This window comes from Antechinus flavipes, chromosome X (assembly GCF_016432865.1).
Source record: "Antechinus flavipes isolate AdamAnt ecotype Samford, QLD, Australia chromosome X, AdamAnt_v2, whole genome shotgun sequence".
Taxonomy (NCBI): domain Eukaryota; kingdom Metazoa; phylum Chordata; class Mammalia; order Dasyuromorphia; family Dasyuridae; genus Antechinus; species Antechinus flavipes.
This window is the reverse complement of record NC_067404.1, coordinates 84,657,102-84,679,890: the sequence shown is the minus strand read 5'-3', so window position 1 is coordinate 84,679,890 and position 22,789 is coordinate 84,657,102. Positions and strand designations below refer to the sequence as shown.

At 46.8% G+C, this 22,789-nt stretch overlaps 1 protein-coding gene across 2 annotated transcripts in view; it reads left to right on the top strand.

The window, feature by feature from the left end:
* The window catches only part of LOC127542659 (homeobox protein prophet of Pit-1-like), a 57,988-nt gene extending 35,926 nt beyond the window's left edge, over positions 1-22,062 (top strand). Inside the window, exons 1-3 of one of the 2 annotated variants that reach the window (XM_051968414.1) lie at positions 20,271-20,583; positions 21,059-21,315; positions 21,540-22,062. In XM_051968414.1, the coding sequence (XP_051824374.1) occupies positions 20,580-20,583; positions 21,059-21,315; positions 21,540-21,920 (642 nt within the window). In that variant the 5' untranslated portion in view covers positions 20,271-20,579 and the 3' untranslated portion in view covers positions 21,921-22,062. Of the gene's footprint in view, positions 1-20,270; positions 20,584-21,058; positions 21,316-21,539 lie in introns of those variants that run through there. The other variant, XM_051968413.1, reaches the window with a different exon arrangement.
* The last annotated feature ends 727 nt before the right edge of the window (positions 22,063-22,789 follow it).

Here is a 22,789-nt window from a genome sequence, read left to right as displayed (position 1 = left end):
ACTTTCTTTTTAAAAAAATTATTTATTTGTTTATTAATCCATCCATCCATCTAGTTATTCATTTATTTTTATTATTCATTAATCTTATTTATTTATTTGTTTGTTCATTCATTTATTTACAAAGTGTATGCATGGGTAATTTTTCCAACAATGACCCTTGTAAAACCCAGAATGACTACTTTCTTTTTTTTAAATTTATTTTTTTATTATAGCTTTTTATTTACAAATTATATGCATGGGTAATTTTTCAGCATTGACAATTGCCAAACCTTTTGTTCCACTTTTCCCCCTCCTTTCCCCCATCCGCTCCCCCGATGGCAGGTTGACCAATACATGTTAAGTATATTAAAGTATAAATTAAATACAATATAAGCATACATGTCCTAATAGCTATTTTACTATACAAAAAGAGTTGGACTTTGAAATAGTGTACAATTAGCCTGTGAAGGAAATAAAAAATGCAGGCAGACAAAAATAGAGGCATTGGGAATTCTGTGTAGTGGTTCTTAGTCATCTCCCAGAGTTCTTTCACTGGGTGTAGCTGGTTCAATTCATTCCTGCTCTATTGGAGCTGCTTTGGTTCATCTCATTGTTGAAGAGGGCCAGGTCCATCAGAATGGATCATCCTATAGTATTGTTGTGGAAGTATATAATGATCTCCTGGTCCTGCTCATTTCACTCAGCATCAGTTCGTGTAAGTCTCTCCAGGCCTTTCTGAAATCCTCCTGCTGGTAGAATGACTACTTTCAACCTTAAGTACTGGATCCTGCTGATCCTGGAAGAGCTGCATGGAAGAAAGAGAGAATAAATTAATTCTACAAAACAATGTAGTTTCTCTTATCCCATCTAAACAATTGAGCCAAAAACAATAAGCCAAGATAAAATGTCCCAAATGTACACCATGGCAGGCTGATTCCAACTTGGAGTTCTTCTCTGGCTTCTTTCCTTCAATGATAACTGCTGTCTATGTGCCTTCCTAAGGCAAAATAAATGAATTGTTTATTGAATTAAATTTATGATTTAATTATGAATAAATTAATGAAATTTAATTCAATAAAATGGAGTTTTGTAAGTGTGTTTACGTTTTTTTTTAATTTTTGAATTCCCAAATTCCTAGTTACAACTCTATAACTGATTACAGCAATGAACGAAGACATAAGAGAAAGAATAGCCATATAGTAGAATGCACAGTTTTATAGCTCATTGGCTATAACGAGCTATAAACGAGCTAAATTTACATTCTAAATTGTTTTCCAGAATGTTTGGTCCAATTCACAACCCCACCAATAGTGCATTAATGTATCTGGAAAGCGTACTGCCAAGAGAAGTAAAATTATTCAAAGCATTCCAAATTTCTCCATTTGCTGTAATCAGTAGTTCCATATATGTGGTGCTGATGAATGGAGAACTTCTGTTTTCTTGGTATTGTCAGGCCAAAATTAGCACAAGTGGCAGAAAATCGATCCATATCTAGTTGCATCTCAGTCTCAGAGGCTGCATGGAGTGCACAATAATAAGTGAACAAAAAATTTGGGCACCAATTCTCCTTTCATTTTAATCTTGTCTTCTAGCCTTTTCAAGTTAGATGATTTGCCAGCAGTGATTTTTGACTGGATTGCTCTTGTTTTTACCAAGCCTTTTTAAATTTAAGGTAATCAAAAGTGTCATATATGCTTAAGCTGAGATAAAAAGGCAGGGCTGAGAAGTGTGATCTCACTAAAGGGAACAAGACTGTGTTATTTTCTATAATTTCTTTTTTTTCTGTTAATAGCTAATTGTTTGTTGATTTTGCCTGTCTTTTCCAAAAGAGCTCTTTATGATCTTTTTTGTTTGTTTGTTTATAATTTTATCTATTTCTCCTCTGATTTTCAAAATTTCTTTTTTTGAGTGTTGTTGATTTTCTAAGTTTTTAATTGTATTCTCAGTTCATTCATCTTCTTTATTTCTATCTCATTAAGGTAGGTTTTTCCAGATATAATTTTTCATGTTTCACTACTATCATTCTCTTTATGATAGTTACTATTTCTATTTTTCCTTTGATCCACTCATTATTTAGGATGCCATTACCTAATTTTCTTTTATATGTGTATCTTTTTGTTCTTGCTTCCTTTATAGAGGACTGTTTTGATTGTATTGTGGTCTGTAAACCATGCCTCAATAATATTGTTTTTTTACATTTATCCAGAAATTTTTTGTCTTTCTATATAACAAATTTTTGTTGAGGTTTTGGGTAATGTCTTGAAATATTTAATACTTTATAACTCCTTTATTGAGAAGTCACCATAGTTTTTTTTTTTTTTTTAATAACTAACTGTCGAAGACCTGAGTTCAAATCTGGCCTGAGACATTTAACACTTCCTAGCTGTGTGACCCTGGGCAAGTCAGCAAAAAAATAATAATAATAATAATAATAATTGTCACGATGAACAGGCCAGATACGACATAGATCTTCTAAGTTTATTTCTTTCCAACACTCCTTTTAGCCATATCTGTGTTTCCCTTCTCATTCATTATTCTCTCCATTAATGCAGGTGTGAAAGAGGAATATTCAAGTGTTTTTATTATTGTATTGCCATCAATACTTTTTGGCAATTCAATTAGCTTTCTTTGTAAGAACATATATATACATATCTCCTCTCCTTCCCCCAACATATATATTCATCATCTCTATCAGGAGATGAGATAGGTGGGGTCAAGTGCATTCAGGAAAGACTAGTCTCTGTTGGGAAGGTTGCCAAGTTCTTTTCAGGTCTGCTTCTCCATCTATAGTGTCTATCTGATTCACCCAACCTCACCTATGGCTCCAAAAAGCTGTAGCGAGCACAGTGGCCACACCCTAGGAAACCATTTGGCAGATTGCCTAAACCAGGTTGAGACTTCGAACCTAGTGATGAGTTACAGAGCTGTCTAACATAAGTACATGAAGACTTCTGGAGAAATGGGTGGATGAGAACAGCTGAATGTGGCTAAAGCGGGTAAAGAGCTTGGTCAGGCATCGAAGGGACTGGGGTCATCCCCTGCATCCTGGGCCATTGCCAGTCTTCCTCACTTTTGTCAGGACTGGTGGCTCTGGAGGAGAGACTGAGACCAGTCAATTCAGGCAACTGCCTCACTTCAGTCCGATTTGCGAGTGAGTCAAGACATCACCCACCATTGGCCACTGGCACGCTGGGGTCATGGAGAGTCGGACACAGCTGAGAATGACTGAATGACCACAAAAGCCTTCTCTGTCCCTTGTTCACTCTTGGTAGTTTGAAAGGCTCCTTTACTTTCTTTAGATAGCTACCTTTTATACCTAGGTCAATTTGGGATTTATCTTCCTATGTTGTGTGAGATATTCATCTAGGGGAAGTAGAGGAGGAGAATGGAATTAGGAAGACCTGAGTTCAAATCCAATTAGTCATTTGCTACTTGCAGGACTCTGAGCATGTCATTTAACTTCCCTCAGCCTCAGTTTCCTCATCTGTAAAATGGGGATAAAAACAGGTTCTTGTGAGGAACAATTAAGATAGTAGATGTAAAGCACTTTGTAAATCTTCCAACACTATTTAAACATTAGCTGCTATTATTATTATGCAGCGCTGAGATGTGGTTTATTTTCTGTCTTGAAACTTTGGTGATTATTGTTTACTTGACTCTAAGTAACCCACTATGTAATCTCCTCTTTGCCTGTTGATTTTTTCAGTTTCTTTTTCTTGGTTTCTTACTATAGCTAGGCATTTGGAGAACTCTAACAAATAGCGCTGGTAATAGATGTCCTTCCTTTATTCCTGATCTTATTCAAAAGGTCTCTAACTATTCCCATTACCATAGGATACTGGCTTTTGGTTTTATAGAGATACTAGTTTTTTTTTAAATTTTATTTAATAATAACTTTATATTGACAGAATCCATGCCAGGGTAATTTTTTTTTTTTACAACATTTACCCTTGCACTCTTTTCTGTTCCGATTTTTCCCCTCCCTTCCTCCACCCCCTCCCCTCGATGGCCAGCAGTCCTATATATGTTAGATATGTTGCAGTATATCCTAGATACAATCTATGTTTGCAGAACCGAGCAGTTCTCTTGTTGCACAGGGAGAATTGGATTCAGAAGGGAAAAATAACCCGGGAAGAAAAACAAAAATGCAGATAGTTCACATTCGTTTCCCAGTGTTCTTTCTTTGGGTGTAGCTGCTTCTGTCCATCATTTATCAATTGAAACTGAGTTAGGTCTCTTTGTCAAAGAAATCCACTTCCATCAGAATACATCCTCATACAATATCGTTGTCGAAGTGTATAATGATCTCCTGGTTCTGCTCATTTCACTCAGCATCAGTTCATGTAAGTCTATAGAGATACTAGTTAACACATTAAGGAAAAGTTCATCTATTCCTATGTTTCCTAGCATTCAAAAAACAGAAATGAGTGTTACATTTTGTGAAAAGCTTTTTCCGTACCTTGATATCACTTGCTTTTTGTTATTCTTCTTGTTAATATGGTCTATGATGTTTGTAGCTTTCCTGATATTGCATTAACTCTGCATTCATACTCTGAGCCAACCTGGTTATGGCATACGGGTTTTTGGATATGTTGCTGTAGCCTCTTTGCTAATATTTTGTTTGAAAATTTTGACCCAATATTCATTAGAGATTGGTCTATAATTTTCTTTCTCTGTTTTGATTCCTCCCGATTTATGTAGCAAGGCTATATTTGTATCATAGAAGGAATCTAATATACTCTCTGGATCCCCATCTTTGTGAATAGATTGTGGAGCTGACTATTCATTGGACATTTGGAAAAATTAACTTGTCAAGCCATTTGGCCATTTGTTTTCCCTGTGCTGACCTGGGTTGGGAAAATGACTCATTGTGGTCGCTCCTTTTGGAATCCCTTTCAGGAGCCAATTGGTGGATTTATTTCATTCTTACTTTGCCATCTAATGCTCATATCACGAAATCATTGATTTCTGTTTTGCCTAATCTGATCTGGCAGAGTCTGTTCCTGTGTCTCATTTCTTTTCTAAACAAACTGACCTGGGAAACAGAGCAAGAAGAAAACACTGAGGATTCATCAGACTCCCCGAAAACCAAGGTCAAACCCCCCAAATCCTGGACACTCTTCCAAGAGGCACCATACAAGTGATAATTCCCTTGCCTTCTCCTTCTGCTCTTCTGATTGGAGTGGGATAAGATGAGAGAGATGGAGACGGAGATGGAGAGGGAGAGAGAGAGCGAGACGGGGAGACAGAGAGGGAGATGGGGAGAGAGAGATGGGGAGAGGAAGAGAGACAGGGAGACAGAGAGGGAGAGAGAGACGGGAAGACAGAGAGGGAGAGAGAGAGAGAGACTCTCAGAGAGAGCCAGAGGCTCGGTGTGGTGCAGACACTTTGAGGAAAGAAGAGAAGGCTTGGAATAGATGCTGTTGGGAATGCCAAGGAAGGCCTGCCCCCATGTGAGAGGTCTTCTTCACTATCTCCTGACATGGTGGTGGTAGCAGGGGAACGTGGGGCACCACGTACTCATTTTCCCTCTCTTTAAGACTGCCCGCTTCTCTTCCAATTGTATATTTCCCCGAAGGTTTCATGTAGCAGCCTGATTCACCCACCATGCACACTTCTCCAGTGGTTTCTGGATGATACTCATCCTTCCCTGGCCACCCAAGGGAAGTGACAATGATAGAAAAAAATAACGAATAGATATTTTTTGGTAAAGAAATGATCATTTGCTTGGCCCCAGAGGGCAGATGAGGAGCCGTGGGGTCCAGAAGTTCCAGAGGTGTATTTAGGTTCTGTACAGGGAAGGTTCCTCACGGAGGAACACATGGACTGAGTTACCTGCAGAGGTAGTGGGCTCCCCCTCCCTGGTGTTTTTCAGGCAGAAGCTGGATGGCTACTTCTTGGGGACATTTAAGAGAGGGTTCTTGGTCAGAGAAGGTGCTTCTAGCTCTGAGACCATGAGTCGATGAGCCAATGGAAAGTAAAAACATGGCTAAATCCAGGATCCTGGCCACAATAGGTGTTTACCATTTGTATGACTGAATGCAGCCTGTTTTTCTTGACCTGGATCACTGTAAACTACAAGCTAATAGCTGAATGGTGTTCATGTCTATTGCTAAGGTCAGACCCAAGGCCCTCCACAAATAGCTGCCTAATTCATGGTTGTTGATGGCTACGGGGAGTGGCCGTCGGGAGGAGTGTGAGGGAGAGTGGATCAGGGATAAGTGGAAACGTTTCCATACAGCAGTAAGGGTCCAGCTGAGATTTAAGGTCACCAGCTGGCGCTGGGCTCTGTCAGCCTGGTCTTGTGACTCACTCTGGCTTCGGTCAGAATCGGGGCCGGGAGCCTTTATTCCATATCATTTCTCACTGCTCCAAGTGGAGCACAGAGGTCGGCGGTAGGCAGTGCTCCCATATGGATTATGAGACCCAAGTTACAGGGGCAATGGAAGTTGGTGTTCTTCCTAGGGTCAGGAAGTCCATTGCTGAGAGAAATCTGCTACTTAAGGTCATAGAAAAGTCACAAGGGATGACCCCATATATAGTCAGGGAAGCTGAGCCGGTCCAAGACACAGGGAGACACAGGAAGCAGCACGTGCCTGGTCAGTCAGATCATCTTCATCCCCTGGACTACCACCTTTTTATTATTATAGCTTTTTATATACAAAACACATGCATGGTAATTTTTCAACACTGACTCCTGCAAAACCTTCAGTTCCAACTTTCCCCTCCTTCCCTTCACCCCCTGCCCTACATGGCAGGTAGAATGTTAATACATGTTAAACATGTTAAAGTATATGTTAAATCCAATATATGTACACAGTTATACAGTTATCTTGCTGCACAAGAAAAATCGGATTTAGAAAGAAAAAAAAAACCTGAGAAGGAAAACAAATGCAAGTGGACAATAACAGAGAGTGAGAATGCTCTGTTGTCTATTACCTTTCTTTAGAGCCTGATGGGACAGTTTAGAACCCTGAACCCTCAGGAAGAGCAGTGTGCCCCACGTCACCAACCCTGCTTCCAGCTGGGGGCCTTCCAACATCTTCCTGGGGAGCAAAATCTGTGGAAGTGCATTCTGGGGACTTTCTGCTCCCGCTGCAGCTACAGCCAGAGCTCTGAAGGCCCCAGAAAGGAAATTCCTGCTCATCAAAGCCCTTTGCACAGTTGTCCAGTGGCTCAATAGCAGAGACTGATGCCATCCTCTAAGTGACATTGGAGGAGAGGCCTAAGCACCTGCTTTGCTGCTCCACCCTAAGGACTGTGGGACCTTTACTTCGTAAGACTGGAAGCTGGAACCTTCCCTAAGTGTTGTCCCTACTCCTCCTTCCCACCCCTATTAGAATGGGAACTTCTTCAGGAGAGGAACCATCTGAATCTTCTCTTTGGATACTAGACATACAGTAGGTGCTTAATAAATGCTTCCTTCATTTATCCATAATAGATGAGTCTTGGAGGCAGGAAGAACTGGGTTCCAGTTTTAACACCAATCTTTTGTTCTTTGAAGTCACATTATGACTCCCAGGTTGTCCCCGGCCTCTTCTCTCAAGGAGGTTAGTACTTGGCTCATCATCTGCCTCTCTCGCTCCTTCCCATATGCTAGGAACCTTTGTTATCTGCACAAGTGCTCCCCCAAGCTCTCTAACCTCCCACTTCCTCCCAGATGGTCTCATGATTTCTCACCATCACCCCCAAGTGTTCTGCTTCCCTAATTAAAAACTCTGATGTTCTCTGATGGCTCGTTTGCTAGACCTGGTTTTTGCCCTCATTTGCACCTCGTATCCGTCAGCTCTTCAGGACTTTCTCCGGCCAATACCCTTGCTTTGACTTTACTTCCCTCCCTCTCCAACTTTAAACCAGTAGTTGGCCATTTGAACCGATGCCGTCCTTTGATCTTGGGTCCACGGTCCCCCTGTCATATTGTCAAACCTCAGGCCTCCCCCGTTTGTCTCTTTCTCCAGTTCCATTTGGAGGCTTATGGGTAAGAGTGAGAATGTCTCAACCATGTTGATTGAGACGGATCTGGACTGGGCCATCAGAAAGGATTGCCTCTATCCCCTCCCCTCCCAGAGAGTATTGTAAGCCTTCCCTTCCCTCCTTAATCTCCTCACTGCTTTCCCTCACCCCCCAACCCCACCCCAGGAGAGGGTCGTATTTCTTACTTTACTGAGAAAATTGACACCGTTCACTGTGAACTTCATCTTGTCCTCTCCCAGTTTCTTCTGGTTCTTCTCTCTGACTCTTCACTATCCCAAGGCCCATACGGCATGTGGGGGTGATCCCAGCCCCTCCCATCTTTGCTAACAAATCGCTTCCTCAATCCTCCTTTCAAATCTCTCGATTTTTTTGGCTGAGGCAATTGGGGTGAGAAATCATGGTCACACAGGTAGGAAAAATTAAGTGTCTGAGATCAGATTTGAATTCAGGTCCTCCTGACTTCAGGGCTGGTGCTCTATCCACTGTCCCAACTAGCTGTCCCTTAAATCTCTTCTTACCGACTCATTTCTTCCTTAGTGCTTCCAAATAAGCTCACACCCTCTCCTCCCTCCTTAAACTTTGCTGGATCCTTTCACACCCTATTATGCCATTGGCACATATCTTTTCTCCCTTTCTCAAATTCCACGAACGAGATGATTCTACTTGCTGCCTCAACTTCCTCTTGATCTTTGGTCATTCACAGTATGACTTCAGACATCATCACTCAACCCAAACCACAAGCTACCAATGGACTTTTACAAATAACTTTATTTTGTTTTTAGTTCCAAATACTTTTCCTCCCTTCCCCTCTCCCACTGACTGAGAAGGCGAGAAAACTAGAAGCCTTTATAGATATGTACAGATATGAAAAGCAAATTTCTACATTAACTGTGTTCCACAAAGACAAAAGAGAAGAAAATCTGTTTCATTTTGCCCTGAGTTGATCAATTGTCTTTCTGGCGGTGAATAGCATGTTTCATTATGAATCCTTTGGAATCTTGGTAGATCATTGTGTTGATTAGAGTTAAGTCTTTCAAAGTTGATTGTTTTTTTTTTTTTTTTTTTTTTTTTTTTTTTTTTTTTTTTGCTGAGCCGTTTGGGGTTAAGTGACTTGCCCAGAGTCACACAGCTAGGAAGTGTTAAGTGTCTGAGACCAGATTAGAACTCAGGTCCTCCTGACTTCAGGGAAAAGTTGATCATTTTTATAAGATTGCTGCCATTCTAGAAATTGCTTACCTGGATGTGGTCGCTTCATTCAGCATCAGTTCATAGGCGTCTATCTAGGTTTTTCATAAATCCTCCTGCTCATCATTTCTTGTAGCACGGTAATTTTCCATCACAATCATATACCCCAACTTGTTCGGTCATCTCCTAACTGATGCGCTCCTCAATTTCCAGTTATTTGTGAACACTAAAAGAGTTGCTATTAAGATTTTTGTACATAATAGGTCCTTTTCTTCTCGCTTCGATCTCTTTGGGATACGGATCTAGTAGTGCTATTGTTTGATCAAAGGCTATGCCCAGTTTAATATCCCTTTGGGCGTGGTTTCAAATTACTTTTTTAGAATGTCTGGACTAGTTCACGGTTCCACCAATGGTGCCTCAGTGTCCCTGTTTCCCTCAGACCCTTTAGCATTTGTCGTTTTCTTTTTTTTTTTTTTTTTGCTCATCTTAATCAATCTGATGAGTGGGAGGTGGGGCTTCAGAATTGTTTCCCTTTGCATTTTTCTAATTATTAGTGATGGCTCGGGCTGCTCCCTCTGAAAACTTCCACTTCCTATCCTTTGACCATTTATCAATTGGAGAATGGCTCCGATTCTTGTAAATTTGATTCAGTTCCCTTTATGCTTGAGAAATGAGACTTTTAGCAGAGAAATTTGCTGTCACCTCACCAGTTTTTTGCTTTTCTTTTAATTTGAGTTTTATTGGTTTGTTTGTGTAAAACCTTTTTAATTTTATGTACTCAAAATGACCCATTTTACTTCCCATGAGCCTCTCTAGTTCTTGTTTGGGCATAAATCCTGCCCTTATCCATAGATCTGCTGAGTAATTTCTTCCCCCAGTGTGCTTATCTCATGCTTTCTGTCTGAACCACGTGCTCCTTTTGAACACATCCTAGCGTATCTTATGAGACTCCACCCAGTTTTCCCAAGGGTTCCTGCCAAATAGTGAATTCCTGCCCCAATATCTGGGATCTTGAGGTTTATCAAAAACTGCTTACTATGTGCCAGGTGCTTTACAATGAATATCCTATTTGACCTTCACAACAACCCTGGCAGGGGGTGCCGCTATGATCCCTGTTTGATAGATGAGGAAATGGAGGCAAACAGAAGTGGATTGATTTGCTTGGGGTCACACAGCTAATAAGTATCCGTGGCTAAATTTGAACCAGGTCTTCCTTGCACTCCATCCAGCTAGGCGGCTGCCCCTACTACTGAAGGAAAAGCTCCACTTATTCCTGTGCTTTTTAGTGTGTTTGTGGTTTTTTAAAAAACGCGAATGGGTATTGTATTTTGTCAAAGTTTGCATTTATTAAAACAATTGTTGTTGTTTTAGTTACTAATGTGGTCAATTATGCTTCAATTTTCCTAATATTGAAGTGCCTCTGCTTTCCTGGCATGAATCCCGCTGGATCTTTGTGATATATTGCTGCGGTCTCCTCGTTAGTATTTCTATTTTTGCTTTTCTGTATCCACCACGTTGCACGTGGTGCCTGGGACACAGTAAGTGCTTAATAAATGCCTTAGCTTTGACTGCTGCCCAAGTCATTTTCCTCAGGTGCAAACCCGGGTCTTCTTGACTCGAACCCAACACTCTAACCACCAAACAACTTTCTTGTCCGTGTTACTTCCCCATTCAACCAACTCCAATGACTTTCAATTGCACATAGGCTAAAAGGGGAACTCCTCTGTTTAGTTCTCAAAGCCCTTCCCAAGCTGGCCCCAAGCTCCGTCCCTTTCTACTCTCCCCTCCCACACACTGTGCAGCAGCCTCATGGACCTGTTCTCTCTGATCCACACTCCCCTCCATCTCCCACCTCCCTGCCTTTGCAGCGGCCATCCTCCCTGCCTAGCATGCCCTCCCTCCCCCTCCCGGAATCCCTCTCTTCCTTAAGAGGCAGCTCAGGCATTGCCTTCTGCGGGAAGCCTTTCCTGATGTCCCCCAGCTTCCCCCACGCCTTCCCTTCTTCCCAGACTGTCTCCGGATGGAACTACTTGGCTATTCTCCTCGGGATGTTCCCTCCGATAAGCCTGGCCAGGGCTGCTTGCATGTCCCGGTTCCTCAGACTGTAGATGAAGGGATTCATTGTGGGTGTGATGACTGTGTACATGACAATGGCCGCCGTGTCCCCCGGGGCGGCCGATCCGGGACTGCCGGGGCATAGGTATGCCCGGATCACTGTCCCAAAGAAGAGGAAGACCATGGTGAGGTGAGAGCCGCAGGTGGAGAAGGCCTTGCGCCTCCCCTGGGCCGACGGAGTCCTGAAGATGGCCCTGGCGATGTGGCCGTAAGAGATCAGAACGAGGGTGAAGGGGAGGAGGATGACGGCTCCCCCCAGGGTGAGCAGCACCCACATGTTCACCTGTGTGCTGGAGCAGGCCACCTGCATCAATGGGCCCAGGTCACAGAAAAAGCCCGGGACGGTTTTTGTGGTACAGAAAGAGAGCCGGCTCATGAGCAGAGTGTGAGTGAGGGCCACCGAGCTGGTGAGCACCCAGCAGAGGGCCACCAGCGAGGCGCAGCGGGTGGGGCTCAGGACCGTGGTATAGTGGAGTGGGTGGCAGATGGCCACGTAGCGATCGTAGGCCATCACGGCCAGGAGGAAGATGTCTAGGTCGCCGAAAGTTAGGAAGAAGTAGAGCTGGGTCATGCAGCTGGGGTACGAGATGCTTCTGTCGCGAGTTCCGATGCTCGCCAGCAGATTGGGCACCGTGGTGGAGACGAAGCAGCCGTCGGCCAGGGAGAGCTGGGCGAGGAAGAAATACATGGGCTTGTGCAGGTGGGCGTCGAGCAGGATGGCCGTGGAGATGAGCAAGTTGCCGATCACAGCGACCACATACAGCCAGAAGAAGAGCAAAAACAAGACCCACTGAGGGGGTGATTGCTCCGAGAAGCCCTGGAGGACGAATTCAAAGAGGCGGCTTTGATTGCTTTCATCCATGAGCCTGGCGTGAGAATCCTGCAATCGCTGACTAGTCTGAGATCATGGAATCTGGTCCCCTCCGCGATCATGGAGTCTGGTCCCCTCCACCATCCATCATAGAATCTGGTTCCCTCCGCGATCATGGAATCTGGTCCCCTCCGCGATCATGGAATCTGGTCCCCTCCGTGATCATGGAATCTGGTCCCCTCTGCGATCATGGAGTCTGGTCCCTTCCACCATCCATCACAGAATCTGGTCCCCTCCGCGATCATGGAATCTGGTCCCCTCCGTGATCATGGAATCTGGTCCCCTCCACCATCACAGAATCTGGTCCCCTCTGCGATCATGGAATCTGGTTCCCTCCCCAGTGGATGAATTCCCTTCCTGGGTGATAGACAATTAAGAGCAGTTTTAAAAGGTATTAATCCTTTTTTTAAAAAAAAGATATCAAATACAATTTGATGCCTTTGCTGATTGAGCTGTGATGGCTTAGAGACCTCGACTGTTGGAGTTGGGAGGTACCTAAAGTACCAGAGAGCCCGACTCATTCATTTTATGGAGGTGGAAACAGAGGTCCTGAGGGGAGAAGTTTTCCTGAGATCCCACACACACACGCACGCACGCACGCACGCACGCACATGCACTCGCACTCCCCCATCTCTGTGTTTTAGCACTCAGATCAGGTGCTCCCTCCTTCTGGAAGTATCCCCCAACTTCTTCTTCCTCTTCAGAACGAGTTTTTCCCGACTCTTCCTCCCCACCCCCACCCTCACTCCTTCGGTGTACCTCTTCCATCACTTTTCCCACTCTTGCCTCCTGGATGGAGTGATAGACAGGGGAATGGAGGCGTGTTGGGTGGATGAGTAAACACATGAGCAAAGCGATTGGCAGCAAGGTAGATGGAGATCTTGCCTTGGAGTCAGTAAGAACGGGAGTCCAACACTGCCTTAGATCCCTACTACTGATATGATCCCGGCCAAGTCCCTTCATAGCTCTCAGCCTCAGTTTCCTCATCTGTAAAGTGGGCTCAATAAGAGCAATTGTGTCGAAGGGTTGTTGTGAGGATTCAATGAGATCATATGTGGATCTGGCAAACTTTGCAAAGCTTTGACAGCGACATGTGAATGTGAGTAATGACAATGAGGCCGGCCAGCTGGTCCCAGCTCCCTTTCCCTGGCCTCTCCCGGCATCTGTGGAGTCATGTTACTAACTGAGTTAAACACCAGAAGGAACAGGACCTTCCCCCACTCCTAGGAGAACTTTTTTTCCACAAGCTAATTTCAAACCTTTTCCCCCCCCAGGAGGACCCTAACTCCTGATATAATTTGCTGTGTGGCCTGGGTCCGAGCCTTCCCTACCCATGTGTAAAATGAAGGTGTCAGACTGGGCCTCCCACTTGAATTTGAAGTCCCAATCTCCCTTCCCGATTTGCTGTGTGACCCCGGGCATATACCTTCCTCTGTCCGGCCCTGGGTTTTCCCTAGCCATGTCTAAACGATCTTTAGCTCAGAGATTCGGGCTCGAAGCCCCTCTTGGACTGGGATGTTGGAAATGAGCAGTCTTCAGAGGGAGTGAGATCCCTGTCAATGGAGCTCCAAGTGAAGGCTAAATGGTCCTTAGTTTGGGATATTGTAGAGAGGATCCCTGCTCTCCTTAGACTCTGCTTCTTAATGCCCTCTGGGGTCCCCTTCGGCTCTGAGGATCCCTAAATCTGGGAGAAGGGAGCAGAAGAGACTGGGGGCATCTCCTCAGACCTCCAGGAGAACTGGCCCTGGCCTCCTCAGCTGCCCAGGAACTGCGGGAATGATCAGGGGAGAGTGCGGAGAGTAAAACCTTTGAGGGGAAAGAAAGGACCTAGGAGCCGTGGAGACAGCCATGGAGGAAGCCCAGCGTACCCAACTGATTACTCACTCCCGCAGCCATCCACGTATCCACCTGGGCAATGGTCTCCGAGGCTTTCCGGCCTCGGTAAAGTGGCCTCCCCGAGATCCAACAGCTAGTGAGGGGCTTGCCGAGACTAATGGCGCCCTCCCCTTTCTCCAGAAGCTTCCGTAGCTCCTTCCCAGTCTGCTGCAGTTGACCTTTCAAGGGTCATTTGGTGCCCTCTCCAGCCAAACTAAGTTTCGCTTCCCCAGAGCTGGCATTCCTCCGTCTGCTCTGCGTGTGCCCAGGGTGTGGGAAGGCAAGGACCTCATTCCTGGAAGTTTTGGAAGAGGTAGGAGACCTGCGTTCCAGTCCCATCTCCCCCCACCGGCACCTCCTAGCTGGCTCTGTAACTCCAGATGAGTCCCTTTCCCTCTCTGGGCCTGCTGGGGTGGGTTGGGGTAGCTCTTCTAGCTCCCAGAGGCTGCTCCTCGAGGAAGGAGAACTCCCAGACCTGTTTGGGATTCCCGCCTGCCCAAGGAGGAGGCTCGGATTGGATTCAATCCCACAAGCCCTGCCTTGGGGCCCCTTTGGACCCCGGGGTCCTTGGAGTGCCGCTAGTGAGAAAAGTTTTTGAAAAGTGGGCTTTGGGTCAGAACCCCTGGGTTGGAACATGACCTCTCTTATTCATTCCCCGTGTGACCCTGAACAACTGACTTCACTGTGGTCCTCAGTTTCCTCATCTGCCAGATGCAGGGGGCCCTTAGGAACTCATGTTCTAATGGGGGGAGCAACAGACGTGTTGGAGTGGAAGGCTCAACTGCAGGATGTCGTTTCCCTTCAGCTTCCATCCAGTGATGTGGGTGGCTGCCCCCGAGTGAGTCTCCCTTTCCCCATCTCTGCTCTGGGGCCCGGCACCCAGAAGCGGCCCCCAGCCTTTGCTTATTCCATCACTCGGTCCTCGAAGTCTCTCGCTTGCCCCTCTAGCCTGGCGTCTCGGCCACATCGAGTGTCGGAGCTATCGGTGTGTTTAATCATCCGAGAGGCGGCAGGTGGCGGGGAGCGGGAGGGGAGGAGGAGGGAGAGCCCTGAGGCTGGAGGCCGAGGACATGCTCTGTAGATCTTTCTCTGCTTTCTGCTATTTATGGGACCTTCCTCTCTCTGGGTCTCAGTTTTCTTCCTCAAACTGAATTCAAGTCCCGGCTCTGACCCTCCCTGGTTGACACTTCCCTGTGTCTTCCAGACAACTCTCAGACTAGAAGGTATAGCTTATTTGGGGGGAGGGGGGGCAGTCTGCAGCAGAGAGGGCCTTCTCTATCCAATGCCCTTGTCAATCCCAAAGAAACCAAACTGGCACCTGGAGCTGCCTTTAGGGGCTCGGAAAGCCTTGAGGAGCTAAGGGTTGGGAGGAATGATTTCACCTTCCAGAAGGGTAAACTGAGCTCTAGAGAGGGGGAGGGGTCAGTGCCCGCTAGGTCCTCGGCTACATGAGGCCGAAGGGCCACTCTGCCAGATGAATGCTGGAGACCCCGGGGTCTGCTTCTTTCTGGCTGAGTCCCGTCCTGGTGACTGCAGGGGGATATCCAGCCATCCCTCACCTCTGTTGTCTCCTCCCCTTCTCTCTTCCTTCCCTCTGGTTGAGAACCTGAATCTCAAATGAAGCAGTGGCACAGAGCATGTTCCATTGTCCTGTCCTTCCTCCTTTTCTCTCCTCTGGGTGAATCCCCAGCGAGGAGCTGGCCGGGGACTTCCTGCTTTTCCAGGCCTCTGCCCAAGCCCAATTACTGGTCTTCCACAAGCTAGCCTCGAAGGAGCCTTCTTTGGTCTGGGGAGCTCATTAATGGGCTCCTGTCTGCCCATGGGCACCGCTCCCAGGGTGGTGGCAATGGCATGGTTGTGTGTGGGAACTGAACCTTGGAGGGGAGCCAGTGGGCTCTCTTGGCTCCTTGGGCATTGCGCCAATCTATGCAGGACTTCGGGAAGGCTTCCTTGCCCTCGATGCTCCCCTCTGTTCTGGTCCCATGGTCACCAGAGTGCCAGTGACAGGTAAAAGTAGCAGCCACGATGCTCACTGAGTGCTGAGTGGACTTTGCTCCCTTTCCTATAGAGTCCCTATCCTACAGTAGGATGGGACTGATGATTTTGGAGGACCATCATTGCCCCCGATTCTCCAGCTCGGGGAGAAAATGGAGACCGCCGATAGTCTGTGGTCGCTGGTGATTTCTGGCTCTGTATTTCTAGCAACCTCAATTTGAGCGTCTTTGGTAGCTTTTGAGGCTGCCTTCACCATTTGTGGAGATCCTTGATTATGAGACGATCTTATTCAAATAGATCCCTGTGCCCTCTAAGTTCCAGTTGTGACAGCTAGGGCCAAGCATAAGATGGACCTCTTCTTCTGAGGTATGGGAGGGCAAGTCCCATCCCATCCCTGAGCTCCCAATGAAAGGGCCATGACAGAACCATGGACAAGACCTAGAAAGTCTATGGGGCTACAGTTTGGCTAAGATGACAGGAAACAATAATGATGAATGTTGGAAGGGATGTGGGGAAACCGGGACACTATTACATTGTTGGTGGAGTTGTGAACGGATCCAACCATTCTGGAGAACAATGTGGAACTATAATCAAAGGACTATCAAACTGCATTCTCTTTGATCTAGCAATGAGATGCTTCTACTGGGCCTGTATCTCAAAGAGATCATAAAAAAGGGAAAAGGCTCCCACATGTGCAAAAATGTTTATGGCGGCCCTTTCTGTAGTGGCAAGGAACTGGGAAATGAATGGATGCTCAGCAGTTGGAGAATGGCTGAATAAATTGTGGTCTATGAATGTGATGGAATATTATTGTTCTGTAAGAAATGACCAGCAGGAAGATTTCAGAGAGGCCTGGAGAGATTTACAGGAACTGATGCAGAGGGAAGTCCAGGAGATCATTCTACACGGCTACAACAAGATTATGTGTTGATCGGTTCTGGTGGATGTGGCTCTTCTCATCAGTGAGGTGATTCAAACCAGTTCCAATGATCTTGTGATGAAGAGAGCCATCCGCACCCAGAGAGAGGCCTGTGGGAACTGAGTATGGACCACAACAAAGCTTTTTCACTCTTTTTGTTGTTGTTTGCTCGCACTTTATTTTCTTTCTCATTTTTTTTTTCATTTTTGATTCGATTTTTCTTGTGCGGCACGATAACTGCATAAATATGTTTACATATATTGGATTTAATATATATCTTACCATGTTTAACATGTATTGGACTACCTGACATCCAGGGGAGGGGGTGGAGGGAAGGAAGGGAAAATTTGGAACAGAAATTTTCCAAGGGACAATGTTGAAAAAATTTCCCATACATATGCTTTGAAAATAAAAAGCTTTAATAAAAAAAAAAAAAAGAAAGTCTATGGGGGTGAGGTGGGGCTGGAAAGCAGACAAGATTTCATCTTCTCAAAGAACTTGGGAATCAGGCAGGAGACTTACTGGAAATCCAAACTCGGGAGGCCAGAGGTGTCGGGGGCACACAGCATTGCCCACAGCCTTAGCCCAAGAACAGCTTGGCGTGGGAGGCCTTCCGCAACACGGGGCTGCTCGGCCTCTCCAACCCTCTCCCACTTCTCTCTCTCTCCACGGTCCCAGGCTCTGGCTGAACCCCGTTCAGACGCACACTGTGCTTTCCTGGCTCTGAGCCCTTTGCCCACGCTCTTCCCTATGCCTGGGCTACCACCTCCATCTCCATACCCATTGTTCCAGTCTTAGACCACCTCCTCCAGAGGACCTTCCCTGCTTCTCAGTGCTCGCCCCACCTCCAGGCAATTAATGGCCTCTCCCTTGTCCAACTTGACTTGGTCTGGCTCCATTCTGTTTACTCACCTGGTTTTTTTATATCTTCTCAGCCCCATTTGACAGAAACCTGAGGTTTAGAAGAGGCCACATAGCCAGGAAATGGTAAAGCTGTGGAGCTGGCCCCACTACACTCCAGCTAACATCCTCAGTCAGTGAAGACGGGCCATGCGACAGGAAGAAAAAGAGAAATTCAGGGAGTTCCAAAGAGTAGATTGGAAAAAAAATACCATTTGCAGTGGGTAGAGCCCTAGCCCTAAAGTCAGGAGGACCTGAGTTCAAATCTAGCCTCAGACACTTAACACTTCCTAGCTGTGTGACCCTGGGCAAGTCACTTAACCCCAATTGCCTCAGCAAAACAAAGAAAGGTCCCTCCTAGCTCCTAGACTCATTCTAGGGAATGCTAGGTTATAGAGGTTTCAAGTATCTTGAATCTGGAAGGAAATCTTAAAGGACATCATGTCCCAAACACTTCTAAGTAGGAACTCTTCTCGGTAACATATCCAACAAGAAGGTTCAGCCTTCTGAGGCTTCCAGGGATGGGGATGTCCCATCTCCCATAGCAGCTCCAGGTATAGAGCTTGATGGCAGGAAAGGTTGGTCCATCACTTTCATTCAATCCTCCCAATGGCCTTCTGGGACCAGCCATGAACAAGTGACTGTGGGGTGGGGGTGCTTCACCCACTGACCTCTCCTTAAGCAGGGATGGGCTAGCAACTCTTTGTAGAGACTGGGCATCAATCAGAAATTGGGGTTGGAAGACACGAGACCAAGCAAAAAGGCCTCTTGAGGATGACGGCCACATCTGGGGGCTCCTGGATAAGTACCCAAAGTTTTTCTTTTGAGCCTTATGGGATCCTTGCTCTGAGAACCTGGCTAGGTCACCTCCCCTCTCTGGACCTCAGTTTTCCATCTGGAAAATGGAGGCAGTAAGCTTCGTACTGTGGGTTAACAAAAATGAACGAATGAAGCAGCAGACGAACAAATGGTCCAATGATCAAATAAACAGATAAGTGAATGAGCAAAGTAATGAATGGATGAGTGAATTGAGGAATTAAAAACAAAACGATAAAGAAAGGAACAAACGGAGGCAGTTTTGGGAGTCAGACAACAAAGCAATAAATGAAGAAACACGTGAATGAATAAATGAGTGAGCGAAGCATCATGGTTCAAGTCCACATCTGCCTCATATTGGGCTTTCTCTCTCAGTAGTCTAGGCAACCTTCCAAAGATACTGAGCTGTGGAGCAGGTGCTAGCCTGCTTTGGGAGTGACAGCTTTCTCACCTGGTGGTTCTGAAAACCCCAAAATCCCAGGTCCATCATTCCCTTCTGGTCCCTGTGAATGACTGAACCAATATGCCAAGGAGCAAACGATCGAACCAACAAATAGACAAAACGAACAAAGCGGCAATCAAATGAGTTACCGAACGAACAATGAAATGAGTAAGCAATCAATAAGGGAAAATAATCGATGACTAACTGAGAGAGCCACTGATGGGAAAACAAATAGCAGAACTGTTATGTTCATCTGGCAGGAGTTCTTTCACCCCTGCTGTGTGTGCCTGGCCTTGGATTGAATCCTTGCTCTCCTTCATTACTGCTAATTGGGAGAACAGGTGAGGGGCTGGGCTTAGAGCCCTGGAGTTATTCCCCCTCCTATCACTGCATGAGGCATGGCCCATTGCTGTCTTGGGGGGGACCTCCACAGGGGTCCATGACTCCTGGGTCCCAGCCAGGCCCAGCTTTCGATCCCTGCTGTTTCTACCCTCCCTCTCTAACTTTATCCTCTTGGTGGTGGTGGGAGGGGGTATGGACTGTTTTCCCTCTTCCCATCCCAACTGTTTTCTGACCTCATAAGGGGATTTAATGATACAAAAGCCTGTCATTTTCTGTGGGAACCTGAACCTCCCTGTCCAGGTTTGATTCTTGGCCTCGGCATCCCCTGCTGGGACTGGTAGTGACACAATTCACAGAGACACATCAACTCTGAGCTTATGGCCTAGGGGCTGGCTCTGGTTCCATACCTGGATGAAGAGAGACAGAGAGAGGCACAGAATGGAGAGGCTGATTTAGAGACATTTGGAGATTTGGAAAGATAGCTGAAGAAGAAAGAGAAGAGACAGAAGTCCAGACGGAATAGGGAAACCAAGTTTTGTGACAGTTTCCATAGGTTTGCCCCCTCCCAGCCCTGCCCTGCCCATCTCAGTCCTCGATCCTGGAGAAAGCTCGAGGATTGGCAGTTGGCCCTCGGTGGGGACGGGAGGAGGGAGGTTGCTTCTTCCCCCTTTCCACTCCACCTTCTCCCCCAAGCCCCATCCCTGGACTCAGGCATTTGCAGGTGGACATAGAGACAGGGTTGAGGCAGAGAGGTGGAAAGAGAGGCAGACGGAGAGATCCAAAGAAAGAGAGAGTTCTAGGCACACACTCACAGGCACACACACACACACACACACACACACACACACAAACATACAAACACAGACAGAGAGCCAGAAAACAACTGGGGAGAGTTATTCAGGCTCACAGAGAGCCACTGTGACAGAGAGCTGAAAAAAGAGACACAGAGATCAAGGTCAACAGAGCAGGCAAGAGAGAAGGCAGAGACACAGACAGAGAGATAGGAGCAGAAACTGGAAAGTGGAGGGAGGAGCAACAGGAGCTTTGATCTCTGCTCTCTCCTGGCCCTCCAGGGATTGGGCCAGAGCTCAGGGGAGGAAGAGAAGACCCTTTCTGTCTGTTTCCCCTTGCCCAGTCCTTCAGCCCCAAGAGCTTCGAAGTCTACCATGGGTGAGCCTGGACTCCTGGGTCCCTGGGGGGCGGTGGGAGGGATGGTGACTTTTCCCTGGCCCTTCTTTCCTCCCAAGGACTTGGACTAATTAGTTAGGGGCTTAGTCAGGCTCCAGGGACTGGGGTCATAGGTTTCCCATGAGCTCAGCTTCCCTAGACTCTCAGGAGTCTGAGGAAGGGGGCAAGAGGAACCGGGAGAGGGCTGCAGCTCTCTCCAGGGAGGGAACTGGATTTCCTCTGGTTGGGATTTACTACTAAAACAACCAATTCTGAAGAGCCTACTATGTGAATCAGGCTATTTCTCAGGGGTCTGGGTTGTGTATGGGCCCAAGGTCTTAGATATTTGACCTGAGCTATAAAAGGGGGTCTGAACTGTATATGGGAGCCATGGCCATGCTATATTTGACTTGGGCTGGAAATGACTTGGGGTGGGGCTGAGCCACGTATGATGGAGCCTCAATTGTTCTTCCCTCAGAAGCAGGAGGTGCTGGACTTTTCGGCCAGGCCCTGGAAGTGTTTGGCCTGAACTCTCTAGGATATGTTCCCCCCCGGGAGGAAGCCCCTCCAGGATCAGCTCCCCTCCCAGCCGGGAAGCCGAAGAGACATCGGACCAAGTTTACTTCCAAACAACTGGAAAAGCTTGAGGAAGTCTTTGAAAGAAACCAGTACCCTGATGTCTGGTTTCGGGAAGCTCTGGCCCGAGACCTAGGGCTCGATGAGATCCGTGTTCAGGTGACAGCCCTGCTAGAGTTCTCATTCCCAGGCAGTCCCTTGAATTTGAGAGGAGGGTCCTTGGTTGTGTCAATCCTGGGAGGGAGGGAAGGAGATCGTGTCTTGCCCCTGCAGGGAATGTTCTCACTTTCTGGGACCCTGATGGTTATGTTCCCAATAACTGGAGGTTTAGGCTCACCCTTTGGGACCGTGGGGGCAAGGGAACAGTATCTTTCTTATCCTAGATATGGTTCCAGAACCGCCGGGCCAAGCAGAGGAAGCAGAAGTGTTCACTGCTCCCGGACCTGAACCTGTTGCCTTTTGACAACCTGACCAGCTTCCTTCCTGAACCCCAAATAGCCCGACCCAATTTCTTCCCAAATTCTGAGCTCAGAGATCCTCACTTTCTGCATCTCCATAACCCCAACCTGTTTTCTAAGGAGAGTCTCTTCCCAGACCCATGGCCACAGCCACTCCAATTCCCACCCCCACCCCCACTCCAATTCCCACTGCCACAGCCATTCCAATTCCCACCCCCACCCCCAGTCTATGCCCCAGCCCCAAACAACCTGGAGACCTGGATTCCCTGTCAGCACTCCCTGTCCTGGATTCCTGAGAAGCACTGAAGAGGATAAGAACGTGGAGCTCGACAAGGCCCTGAATATGTGTTTGTGTGTGTATGTGATGATGGTGGTAGGGATAGCGGTGGGGGGAAAAGGAGAGAGTCAGAGAGATATTCAGCTGTGGAAATAAAAGCCTTACGAGGAAGAGGTTGGAGGAGCTTTTGTGACTTCGGAACCAAAGGGACTGAGGAGGGCTGAGAGGGCCAGGCACATGGAGGAAAAGAAGGAATTCCAGAAGCCGACGCTGGGGATAGAAGGAAAGTATTCGAGGAGGTAACTGAGGGAGGGGATGGGCCTGAAGAATGGAGAAATTGGCAGCTGTTTTCCCGGGGTCATCATCCAAAGATGAGAAGAGCTGAAAACTCGATAGAATGGCTGGCTGACTCAGCAGTCAGAAGAGCCCCAACAGGTGAGAAGTACAGAATAGGGGAGGGCTGGCTGGAGGAGAATTCCCGTGACTAATTCTGGGGAGATTTAGTGGCTGCAGGCTCAGAATAAATCAATCCTGGGATCTGGGGATTAAAAAGGCAATGAGAGGGGTGCACGTGTTTCCCATTGTCTGGGCCGGGGAGTGCACCAGACGTCCTGGAATTAGAATGATTTGGGGTGTGGAAGGAGAAACGGAGAGAATGTCAATTCAGCTTTTCCGCCCGTTCCTCCCGACCTCTTAACAGCAACTGTTCTCTCGATAATTGCTTCAGGACAAGTTCAGTTGTAAACTTCTTGAGAGCTGGGACTAGTTTTACCTTAGCTTGGGATCTGGCCTCTGAGAGTGCAGGATAAATCCTTGTTGACTTAACTTGAAGTTAACCATCACACCAGAGGGGAAAGGAATAGCCCTAGCACAGAGTGTCTGCCTCCTAATGATGCTT